General features: G+C 47.4%; 1 protein-coding gene across 1 annotated transcript in view; it reads right to left on the bottom strand.

Annotated features, from left to right (window-relative positions):
• Window positions 1-12,541, bottom strand: part of ZCCHC9 (zinc finger CCHC-type containing 9) — an 84,680-nt gene that overhangs the window by 27,939 nt on the left and 44,200 nt on the right. The window contains exons 3-4 of the mRNA XM_069224573.1: window positions 3,769-3,919; window positions 648-740 (exon numbers count right to left, since the gene is read on the bottom strand). Coding sequence (XP_069080674.1) covers window positions 648-740; window positions 3,769-3,919 — 244 coding nt within the window. The remainder of the gene's footprint in view (window positions 1-647; window positions 741-3,768; window positions 3,920-12,541) is intronic.

Below are 12,541 nucleotides of genomic sequence, written 5' to 3'. Positions count from 1 at the left end.
AACATTGTGAAAAAGCCATGCAAGACCTTATGAATGTCCCCTCACTTCAGCTCAAAGACTCTATAGAAGAAATCACAGCTTAGCTAGCAAGGAAAACTAAAATAAAATTTTATTGATGCGGTCACCTTTGATCAGAAAGTTTTCTCCCAAACACACAATGCCACCAAAATGCTGTTTTAGAAATACTTTCTAGTTCTCTAAAAAGCTAGACCACTTACTCCATATGAACAAGGTTTGACAAGGCGCAGTTCAAGATCACAAAGGATTCATAGAGGAGGCAGTGTGGGGTCACAGCTCACTTAGTAGAAAATGCTGACAATAACACTGAGTGCGGTAGAGTCTATTTATGGTCTGCATATTTTCTAACTGTTTCTTCGAATGAGCATGGAAATTTTCTGTTGTGGTTGTGACATAAAATTCTTTCAAAAACGTAATTTTCTACTAATGCCCATTGCCATTTTTTCTGGAAGGAAAGGTGGGCTGTGTACAAATCACACAATTTAGCAATATGTAGATAATACCATTGGGGCAAAATCAATCATTGTCTATGTTTCAATCTCAGCTTTAAATAAAACGGCAAATAATCCCATCTGAAATGTGTAATGCTTACTTAACAAAAAATCCTAACACAAAGTATTTATACTTACCTGCCCCATAAAGGCCTTTAGGATTATCAGGGCAGGACCTAGACAGGTGGCCTGTCTCTCCACAAATAAAGCATTTCGCAAACGGAAACTCCCCTGTGTAAAGCAAAAACAAATTTATTCATACAACCAAACCATTAGAGCCTCCATGCTTTCAACTTTTAAAGGCAGTCATACATGAACATGCTTCTACTGATTGAAGTGGTTTCATTCTAGTATATGCCTCAACTTGTATGCGTCAAGGCTTCCCTAAGAGCTGCTCATGCACACTTTAGTGTATTGACCACAGTAACAGCAAAAGGGGTACGTGGGTAGAACAAATGTTGTTCTTAAGCCTCTTTATTTCTGTTACAACTGTTCTTGGATGTGGAGTCAGTTAGAGCTCAGCTCTCTTTCTTCTCCACAATAAGATGTTTTTGCTATGGCTGATCGGAACATCAGAATACACCATCAGGATTTCTAGATCTATGTTAATGGCACTTCCGTGTTAGAGAGGGAGGGGCAGCAGTGTGTGAGGGTAAGCATGGAGGGCATATAGGCTTGGATTCTGGCCCTCAACTGTTAAAGAACCATTTAGGGTTGTAGGCACCAGAAAGTCTTTCAAAACATAAATAATGTAACAGTGTTATACCTGGCATCCTTGGCGTGGTCTCCCCTAACGTTTTGCCTCTACTTCCCAGGTTGTTGCTCTGTTTTTGTTACTCTGGGCACTTTACCCCTGCTGACCGGTGCTAAAGTGCAAGTGCTCCCTATGTGAAATTGAACGTGTAATTGGCTTTTCCATGATTGGCGTATTTGATGAACTAGTAAGTCCCTAGTAAAGTGCACTAGAGGTGCCTAGGGCCTGTTAATCAAATGCTACTAGTGCCTGTAGCACTGATTGTGCCTCCCACATGAGTAGCCCTGTAAACATGGCTCAGACCTGCTACTGCAGTGTCTGTGTGTGCAGTTTTTAAACTGCCAATTCGACTTGGCAAGTGCACTCACTTGCCAAGCCTAAACCTTCCCTTTATAAACATGTGAGGCACCCCTAAGGTAGGCTCTTTGTAGCCCCATGGGTAGGGTGCAGTGTATGTTAAAGGTAGGACATATACTTGTGTGTTTTTACATGTCCTAACAGTAAAATACTTCCACATTTGGCTTTCACTGTTTCAAGGCTTATCTCTCTTATAGGTTAACATGGGGGCTGCCTTTAAATATTCTTCATGTTCAGTTCCCCATTGAGAGCAGATACAAATGTGGTGTTTTGGGTCACTGAACTTACAATTTAAAAATACATATTTTTGTGAAGGTGATTTTTAGATTGCTAATTTGAAAATGCCACTCTTGCTTAAACCATTCTGTGACTCTGCCTGTTTGTGGATTACTTGTCTGGGTCAGACTGACAGTTGGGCTGTTTGTGCATCTCCACTAGACAGTGACACAAAGGGTGCTGGGGTGTAACCTGCATATCCTGATGGGTCATCTAGACTAAAGTGGAGGGAGGAGTGGTCACCTATACCTGAAAGGGCTGTGCCTGCCCTCACACAAAGCAGTCTCCAACCCCCTGGTGTGCGTCTGGAGCCAGGCCTGGGCAAGACAGGATCCTGTAAACAATAAAGACTTTTCTAAGAAGTTGGGCAACTTCAAAAGCAGAAAGGAGTATAAGTACTTTAGATCACTTCAAAGGTTTAAGAGGAACCTCTGCCAGGAGTAGAGCTGAGGAGAACTGCTGCCCCTGCCTGTGCTTTGTTGGGCTATCCTGCAGTTGCTGCTTCTGCCTGTGGAAAGGGGACAAAGACTGGACTTTGTTGTGCATTGAGAGGAATCTCCATGGGCTTGGACTGAGCTTGCCTCCTGTTTTTGAAGCCTCACAGACATGCATGCTGTGGTCTTCAGCTTGCCAGAGGGTGTCATTCCAGTTCCTGGGCCCCTGGTAGTGAATCTGTGGTGAAATCCTGTGAAATGACACCGGACGACTCCATGCTACTATGCTAAGGACGCCGCTGCACGAAGCCTGCAACGCCACCTACACCTGGACCCGTGGACCTCACTGAGGCGCAACGACCCCACCGTCAACGTAGGTCCGACATGGGTACAGCCGCTGACATCCACACCAACTCGTGAGTTGGAGTGTCGTACGACTGATGTTCATGACACCCGACTTCGTCGCAGCACCTGTGAGATGATCGCGACCCCGTGAAGACGCCCTGCAGCATTGTGACTGCACCGGACTTTAACTTTGCCGGGGGTTCCCAGGGACGGACTCCTCGCAACTGACGCTACCTCACCTCCACCACTCCGCAGCAAGGACCCGATGCCTCTTCGTGACACCTCTGCTCCTTCTGCCTGCAGCACCGGAACAGACACTGCATCAGATCTAGTGAAGCCTCACTCCCCGACTCCGTGCACCTGCCTGTTTTCCACACGTTTCGCTAAGGTACTGTACCTGGGGGTCTCTGTGACTCCGTAAAAGGCGTCAGTGGCGTCGCATTGTGGGAAACGACTCCGGCACAACGACACTTTAACATCATTTGTGCCTCTAGGCACTATGTTTTTTTTTTTTTTTTTTGCTAAAGTCATATTTTTATTTGTGTAGGGTGTATTTGTATCATATTTGCTCTTGTTTTATTTAGATAAATATTTACTGTTTTTTAAACCTGTGTTGTGTCCATTTTGTAGTGTTTCACTGTACTACTGTGTGTGCTGGTACAAATACTTTACACCTTGTCTCTGGATTAAGCCTATCTGCTCGTGCCAAGCTACCAAGGGGGCGAGAGAGGGTTAACCTAGTGTGTTTCTCCTTTACCCCGACTAGAGACAGGTTCCTTGCTTGGACAGGGGGGCAACCTGACTGCAAACTAAAGACACCATTTCTAACACACGGCAAATAATTTAAGTGCATTCAAGTGAATAAAAACAGAAGCTTGTGGTGGAACATTGCGAATATCATCTTTGTCAATAGAACAATACAGTAAGGTACCACTCAATCACAGAATCATTTTAATTGTAGCATTGAAAGGACTGAATTCTGAGTTCACAGTTGAGAAGTCTTACACAGATTTACGAGCCTCATCCTCACATTTCTACTACACATTGTGTTACGTTCCTGGATGCATGGAGATAAAAAGGCTTAGGTACCTACCAAGAGCTGGGTCTACTTTGGCTCTGCACTTGTTGATATCATGCTCAGTAGAACCACATCGGTAGCAGATTCCAGTCCCCGTATCCTGACTCTGTCGAGCCTCTTTGCAGTCTGCAAGACCATGACCCGGCTTTCGACAGTGGAAACACAACTAGGCATAAAAGAGAGCATACATAAACAGCTGGATGAGGCAACTTCCTAGGGTGACTGCAAGTCATCATCTTTGCCCTTCAGCTTTTAACAAAAAGAAGCCAGGTTTCAAAGCAGCAACAAAGGAGATTTTCTGAAAAGTATTACACAAGGCACAGTCATCTATATATAATGCTCAGACGAGTCATCCTGAGACAGTAAACTCAATAAAACACATGCTCAAAATATCCTCCGTTTGAAAATGGCTTACTTCATCCTGGTGTATATGCCAACAGCAAATGTGGGAAACTGGTAAAACACCTGATAGAATCCATCTCCTGACTCATCAGAAGGTTAACAATGGAACTTTGTCAACTTCAATCCAAGATTTTTGGCAAGATGCTTCAATTAAAATTAATCTATCCTACAACCACAAACAAGCATTTGTTTTTTGCTCAGTCAGGCCAGCTTTCTGGGAAGGGGAAAGGAGATGGAGATGGGAGAGAGAGGGAGGAAAGAGACAGAGGGGGAGGAAGAGACAGAGAGAGGGAGGAAGGAGAGCGAGAGAAAGGAGAGATTAAGAGAGAAACACACATATACATACAAACCAATATAAAGAAAAGAAAAAAAAAAAAAAATCTCTCCTTTATATCAGGTTTGCCGAATTATTATTGTGGGAATTTTGAGAGGGCCATTGTAATGCTTGACCAGACCAACCAGTGAAAACTAGTTCTCTAGAGTAAGGCTTCATTTTTACCAAACATAACCAGATGGGTCAAATGGGATCAGACAAGCATATTAGCAGAAGGAAAGACATAATCTTGTTACAAGGACTGCTTATGAAGAATTATGGCCATCTATTATAAATCTACCTGTGGGGGCGTTGCAAAGCCCAAAATGGCACCAGACGTGAGCACACAGAGCTCCGTACCAGGCCGCGGAAGAAGCAAGGCAGCCGGGGGCTATTGTCGGCCCTCGAGCACCAGAGGCCGGGGGCCCACAGAAACCCCCGACCATGTGTAGCCGAGTGAGGCCCAGTAATATGAGGTGAGCTTCTGGAAAGGAGCAGCTGGATCAGCTTGCAGGACTCCCAACCCAGTGCAGCCGAGCAGCACGACCAGAAAAGAGGAGTGAGGGCCTACGCAGTAGATTGCCCGGAGGCCGCAAGGGCAAGCTGCACCTGCTGGATCACAGCAACTCAGTGAGGGCAAAGCAGGGCCCAGTGATAAAAGGTGAGCCTCAGGAAAGGAGCGGCCTGTGGGGCGGCCGATGATAGGAGTGGGGTTCAAGCATCCAGCCAGATGTAGGTAAGGGCCCTGAAGATGCGTGGAATGGGGCGCGACCTTGTGCCGCCCCAGAGGGGCGAGGTTGGTTGGAACAGAGGGGCTTTTGGAGACCATTGCAAACAGGCATCCGACTACCACGGACTATCCAGTGTCTCCCTCCGCCCACCAGGAAAGTGATGGATGGACCAGGCCCCCCCCTTCACATAAAAACATACTGCCACAATCCCAGTGACATTGTTGGGGTGTCCCACACCCTCCTACGCATCTCTGAGGCCAAGGGCCCACCTGCAGCACCCTGATAAGTCAGGGACTTTTTGGGGCTGGTACCAATGGGAAGGGAGGGGCACTGTCCTCAGGTGACCCCCACAAAAGACTGGGCACACCCTGGATTGATGTGCAACGGACCAAATGGCCACTGGGAACTACACCGGTCGGCCTAGAGGGGAATGGGAGGAGGAGATGGTGAAGCAGAGCTTGCGAGCAGCGAAACCAGAAAGAGGTGGCGACCATCAGGTACAAGTGTGATGCCTTAATAAAGGACCTCTTAAAGTTGCCTCAAACTAAGAAAGGGGACAGGGGACGGGGGCCCCAAATAGTCAAAGCAAGGAGACACTGAACTGAAGGGGCTCTTAACATCACTAAAGGCTTCATGCTCCTATTTTTTGTGGGCATAAAAACAGAAATCGGAGCAGTTAGGGCAGATCTCAAACAAAATTGGAACTCTAACATGATTTAGGTGACCTAGGACAGAGGGTTGACTCACAGGAGATGATCCAAGTTGAGAGTACCCTGGAACTGGAGGAATACCGCTCCCGCCTGGTGACAGTCGCCAAACAACATGTCATCCTCCAGGAAAAGCAAGACTTGAAGAAACACTCTCGGAGGTGCAACCTCCACATACTAAGAGTTCCCAGGGCGAAAAGGGAGGTGACATCATAAAACACATAAAAGGCTTAGCAGAGACACTGCTAGACGAGCACGGCCCTGACCCCCAACGCACAGATCGAGCACACAGAGGCAACCCAGGTGGCAAGTCTCAGAATGATACGTTCCCTCTGGATACGCTAGTCTGCTTCCACCATTTTGAAGACAACAAATCAATTCTAGAGGCATTCTCGAGGATACGCTACAGCGGTGATGAACTTATCAATGGTGACCCTGATGAAGAGAGGGATTTCCGCAAGGTTCACACCTTCCTGAAGGCCAACGAGGTACACTGCAGATAGCGCCATGCATTCCAGCTCCTCGCTGAGTGGAGTGGCAGGAAACACGTCATTAAGTCAATTCAAGACACCTGGCAGCTCCTGGGCCTGCAGACCCCTATGGGGGGAGCCTGATTGCTCCACAGATTTACCCAGACTATTATGCTAGTGTGGACAACTGTGGGAAGTTGTGATAGCCGAAGAACCCCAAGAAAGGAAGATATTCTGAATTGTCGCAGAGCAGCACTAGCGCCAGAAAGTCAGCGGGGGTCAGAGCACCAGGCTCCCCAGAACATGACTTGAATGAACCACCTGCAGAAGAACCCGGGAAAGAGGAATAAAGGAGTCTATGAATAGGGCAACAAGATGGGGTAGGGGGATTTTGGGGTGAAGGGGCATGTCTACGTTTCCTGACCTTGATGTAGGCTACAGTCTGGTGCAGCTGTCTTGCCAGAACAAATACACCAGAGGCGTTTACCCCACATGCTAATACAGGTACTGTTCCGGTGCAAGATTGAAGAATTGACTGAGTACTGAATTATCTTTTCCAAACCTGTTGTGGAGAACAATAATTCCCATGTGTTTTTGGATGTTTAACATTCAACCATTAAAAATTGTGGTGGGGGAGGAGGTGGAAAGATGGGGAGTGTTGGGAGGGGACAAACTGTCTCCTGAGACAAATACCTGCCTCATAAAAGTCCCCAGAGAGGCAGACACAGATATACCACACATTTCCTGATGGCTGCTACACTAACACTGTCCACCTATAATGTCAGGAGCCTCAATAATCCACTCAAACGGATATTCAGCTTGCATGAACTGACTCAATTAGATCCAAGGTTTATCTAGGAGACATCTCAACCATGCTTGAAATTCATGCTCTTTTCAAATCAATACCACATCTTGAGAGGGAATAAGACCACAGATGTGGGGATACTGATTTATAAACGATTCCCCCTAGTAGTTACAGAGACCCGTAGGGACAGGGCAGGCAGCTGGGTGGCTATAACAGGGACACAAAAAGGGGCCCTGTTGACCTTGGCCTTGATCTAATGCCCGAACCAGGGGCAAGAACAATGCTTGGCAGACTTGATTAATTCGCGGATGGCTTGGACTACAGTACCATTGGTGGTGGGGGAGATCTCAACCTAGTCTTCCAGGTGGGAGTTGATGCTGATAACACTGATCGGAGGGATCTACAGTTTTATCACCAGCAGGTAGGGCCCTCCTTGAAGATCTGGGACTGCAGGACTCCTGGACGACCAGGCACCCACTGGGACGAGACTAGTCACACTACTCTGGGGTGCACAAGGCATATGCTAGGCTGGACTATCCCCTCCTTGACAAACGACGGCAGCGAGACCTCTTAGACGTATTACAGCGCCCTCTTATACGCTCTGACCACGGACCTGTCCTGGTAGCTCAGGGTGGATCCATGATTCACTACTATGCGACTCGGTGATGATATCAAAGCAAGTATAGCCAAATAGATCACCCATAATGACAAGAGTACAGCGAAGGAGGCAAACATATGAGACGCCTTGAATGCTGTGCAGCGCTGGAACTTGCGCAAAATGAGAGATGCCTTGAAAATAAAATTCACAGACGAGCTCCGTACACAAGAACAAGACCACAAATGTGCTCACTCCCAAACACTCTGGAGGAAGATTCTAAAGGTGCAAAACCAGATTAGAGCCTTAGAATTTGGTAGAGCGTCATACGTGCTCTCCCAGCTAGACAATAATTAGTATACGAGTGCAAATAAATACAGCAGACTGAGCAAGCAGAGGCAGCTCAGCCCAAACTGCAATGGCCGAATAGGGAATGCTTAGAAAAACCTATAACCAGGGAGGAGGTTCTCCGAGCAGTATCTAAACGACAGCTTTCTGGAGCCCCTGACCCAGACATGTTCACTTTCACCTTCTACCTCTGCTTTGCACCCTCCCTCCTTCCACTTTTACAGAAAGGATTTCAGGAAATGATTAACACCATCAGGTGACACCCTGCATGACTGAATCAACCACCTCCCCCATCCCTAAACCAGGCAAAGACCTCATGGAGTGTGGCTCCTATCGGCCCATATCTCTCCTTAACATAGATGTGAAAATATTCACCAAGATTGCAGACCTACGTTTGCAACTGCTGGTGGAAGAGCCGGTCCAACCCGATCAATCTGGGTTTATGCCTGAAAAACACTGTGGAGAACACACAAAAAAAACTCTACCTCATCAACATTTGAATCACTGGGGCCAAGCACTCACTCCTGGTCACCATGGAGGCAGAGAAGGAATTTAACAAAGTGGATCGGAGTTTATAGCAGACAGGGAGATGTTGATGAGCATAGGGGAAACATTTGTGAAATGGCTACTGGCAGGATATCAAGGGAGAAAATAAGCCTCGATCTCCTCCACTCACACAGGATTACGACTGAGCAGGTACAAGACAGGGGTGTCCTTTACCATCTCTGCTCTTTGTGCTCACAGTGGAACGCCTAGGGCAACGTATCTGGGACAACTCCATAACTGGGAGCATTACATTTGGCACTCATTACATTAACTTCACGATGTTCGTGAATGACATCCTTCTTTCCATTACACACCCTCAGATTTTCCTCCTGGCGTTTATCAAAAAGTTTTTGGGTTCAAGATTAACACCACTAAATTGGATACACTAAACATCTCCTCCACCAGGCCAATAATTGAACAGTTAAAAAACCTAACTCCTTTCACGTGGGAACTGGACCATATAAACCACATTAAAGTCCACCTGCTGCAGCAGAGTGTGAAGGCTGAATTACACACTTCATACACTCTTCTCCAAAACACATCAACACCACTCACCAGCACTAACTCGCATAGAAATCCTCCACAGAAAACCACTGCATCAATATCCCCTTTCACTATTCCACACAAACAATACAGACCACACACACACACACACACACACATTAGCACATAAAAATAACACAAACTTTAATTATAATTTCTGTCACACCCACCCCCATGACTACAAAAAGAACACAAATCCTGAACAATCTTTACCCCTACATTCTCACTCTTCACAAACATCTACTACAAGCACCCCAACACAGCAACATTCATTCAGCCGCCTCTCATCCATTGCACAATTTAGAGCCTTACATTATGATCCACATGATCCTTCACCACCCCTAACCCATACTCCTTCCACACTAAACAGACACAAACAAAATAAACAGGCCACTCCTAACAACTTTGCATCCCCTTGTCTATTACATAAAAAAGGCTACCGTACAAAAAAAAAGTACACTCCATGTCTCTCTCAGCCACCAAGTCCACCAACGACACACACAGACCCAACAAAATCCCTCCTAAGCCTGCTGGAACAGGAACACTATATTGAAAAACAGGACTATTGTGACTTCCACACAGTTATCACAACTAACAACACACCTGCTACAAGCTCAAAATATACTGCTCACCCTTCTTCTAAACAAAACAACACCGCCACTAACACACTTTTTCTAAACTGCCAGCTCATAAATGCTCGATCACTCTCCAAATACAAGCACAACATCTACTACCTGCTCACAGACACACAACCTGACTTACTATTCATAACAGAATCATGGTTGGGAGAGGACCTGGCCCCAGTGTTGCATGAAGCCGCTCCTCTGGGCTATTAAACCATCACACAAAACTGTATAGGCAAGAAAGGAGGTGGACTAGCTATTTTTTTTTTTTTAAAGAAATTTGTATTGATTTTGCATGAAAATAATAATAAGTACAAATCAACATGATGCCAACGGGCATTTAAACAATGGTGGTCGAATCCTAGGTCCCCCCCACACCTTGTTGATACATATAATATACAATCTTTAAACCTAAAAGCCTGCCATGCCCTCCCACTTCCCCCATATCTTGTTATGTTTATTTAAGCAACCCCTTGCCTCATATATAAGTTTCTCACGCTGCGCACACCAATCCACCCCCCGTCTCCACTTAGTCAGTGTCGGTGCATTATTTGCCTTCCATTCTGTCATTATATCCCTCTTGGCCACCAGGCATGCCACCCCTAAAAAGGTCCGGTCTGATCTTCGCAGCCCAATGTCACCCATGACCCCCAGGAGGAGGGGCACTGGCAACCTCTCCACCTCCTCTTGTAAGACCCCAGAAATCTCCTGCACAACCGCACCCCAGTAGGCCGCTATTATCGGGCATGCCCATACCATGTGGAAGAAGTCAGCTGTGGGGCCCCCACAACGTGTGCATTCCGCCGAGGAGCGGAGGCCCGCTCTGTGTAGTTTGTCGGGCGTGAGATATGCGGCATGCAGAAAGTAGGTTTGTATTAATCGGAGGCGAGTGGCCATTGTAAGAGAGCGCGGGGCCATCAGTGCTTCTGTCCAATCCATGTCCTCCATGGGACCCACCCAATCCTCCCACCTCTTGCGAAGTCCTCCCAGAGGGCCCGCCGCGACGGTAGTTAGGGTGCGATATATCTGGGAAATCCCTCCTCTGCCCAGGTTTCCCATCAGAGCCTTGGCTTCCATGGGACTATGCTCGGGGATGGTGTCCCCAGTCTGTACATGGACTAGTAGGGCATGACGCAACAGAAGATATCGGTAGAACTGTGTCTTGTTCAAGGCGTATTGTTTCTGGAGTTCCTGAAAGGACCGCATATGTGACCCTTCCCAGATATCACCCAGAGTGGAGATACCTATGTTGTCCCAGGTCTGAAGGCCCTCCAGACCTGCCACATGTTCCAGCTGCCTCCCGTGCCATAGCGGGGTCTGTTGGGTAAGGCGTCCCCACCACCCCTTCACTTTCTGAGCCGTCCGCCATCCCTGTAGTACCACTTTGGTTACATCTGGGGTATCTCGAGGGATCGGATTCCCATAAAGGGCGCCGAAGATCTGTGGGTAGCCCATTGTTTGTAGTTCTAGTTTGTATGCGGGGTCTGATCAACCACCTCCCACCCAGTCATTAATCACAACTGTATGCATCGCTAGATAGTAGTATTGGACATTAGACATGCCTAAGCCCCCCTCGTATATGTCCCTCTGACATGTTTTAAGCGACAATCGTGCGCGAGTTCCGCCCCATATGAATTGGCGCGCTAAGGAATCCATCTCCCTGAACCATTTTGTGGGGACGGTAAGTGGGAAGTTCTGTAGGAGGTATAGGAGCCTGGGGAGGATCATCATCTTGTACAGCGCTATTCTACCAAGTAGATTCAGGGGAAGCACCTTCCAGCGCAGGAGGTCGAGCTTGATTTTCTTTGTTAGTGGCGCGATATTAAGTTCCCACGCTAACTCGGGAAGAAGTGAAACATGTATTCCTAGGTATTTGAAGCTGTTTCTCCGAACTGGGATGTTTCGTTGCCAGTCTATACAGTCGCGAGAGCGGTGCAGGGGGACTAGCAGGGACTTGGCTGGGTTCAGGATCAGTCCTGAGGCTTCTGCGAAAAGTCTCAGGATTTCTAGGACGCGCGGGCCGCTTTTGGGTGGGTTGGAGATATACAGGAGAACATCGTCTGCGTATAATGCCACTCGGTCTTCCGAACCGATGGGCCAGTGCCAGCCCTCAATCAGTGGGTCGCTTCTCAGTAGCATCGCCAAGGGTTCTATTACTAGCGCAAAAAGTAGAGGGGATAGCGGGCATCCCTGTCGTGTTCCACGGCCCATGGGGAACGGGTCGGAGACTACTCCGTTCACCCGGACTCGGGCAGTCGGATTAGAGTATAGGAGTTTCACCAATCCTCTGAATTTCGGTCCGAGCCCATTTTTATGCAGGACCTGTTCGAGGTAAGACCAATCCACCGTATCAAAGGCCTTTTCAAAATCAAGTAGAAGTAGTGCCAAGTATTTGTGTGACAGAGTTTTGCGGTGCGCCAAAGCCAGATGTAACCGCCTGATGCAGTGCCTGGTACTACGGGTAGGCATGAAGCCACACTGGTCAGGGTGAACCAGAGTGGGCATTACCTCCTTTAGTCTGGAGGCAAGGATCGAGGAGAGTACCTTAATTTCGACATTTAGGAGCGAGATGGGCCGGTACGCTGAGCAGTGTCGTGAAGGGGGCTGGGTTTTGGGGATCACCACAATTGTCGCTTGGTCAATCTCAGTGGGGAAGCGGCCTTGGTTTTCAGCTTCGTGGTACATGTTAAGTAGGTGGGGACCCA

This window comes from Pleurodeles waltl, chromosome 1_1 (assembly GCF_031143425.1).
Source record: "Pleurodeles waltl isolate 20211129_DDA chromosome 1_1, aPleWal1.hap1.20221129, whole genome shotgun sequence".
NCBI classification, from domain to species: domain Eukaryota; kingdom Metazoa; phylum Chordata; class Amphibia; order Caudata; family Salamandridae; genus Pleurodeles; species Pleurodeles waltl.
Note: the sequence above shows the minus strand (reverse complement) of the source record. Positions and strands in the feature narration are given on the sequence as shown.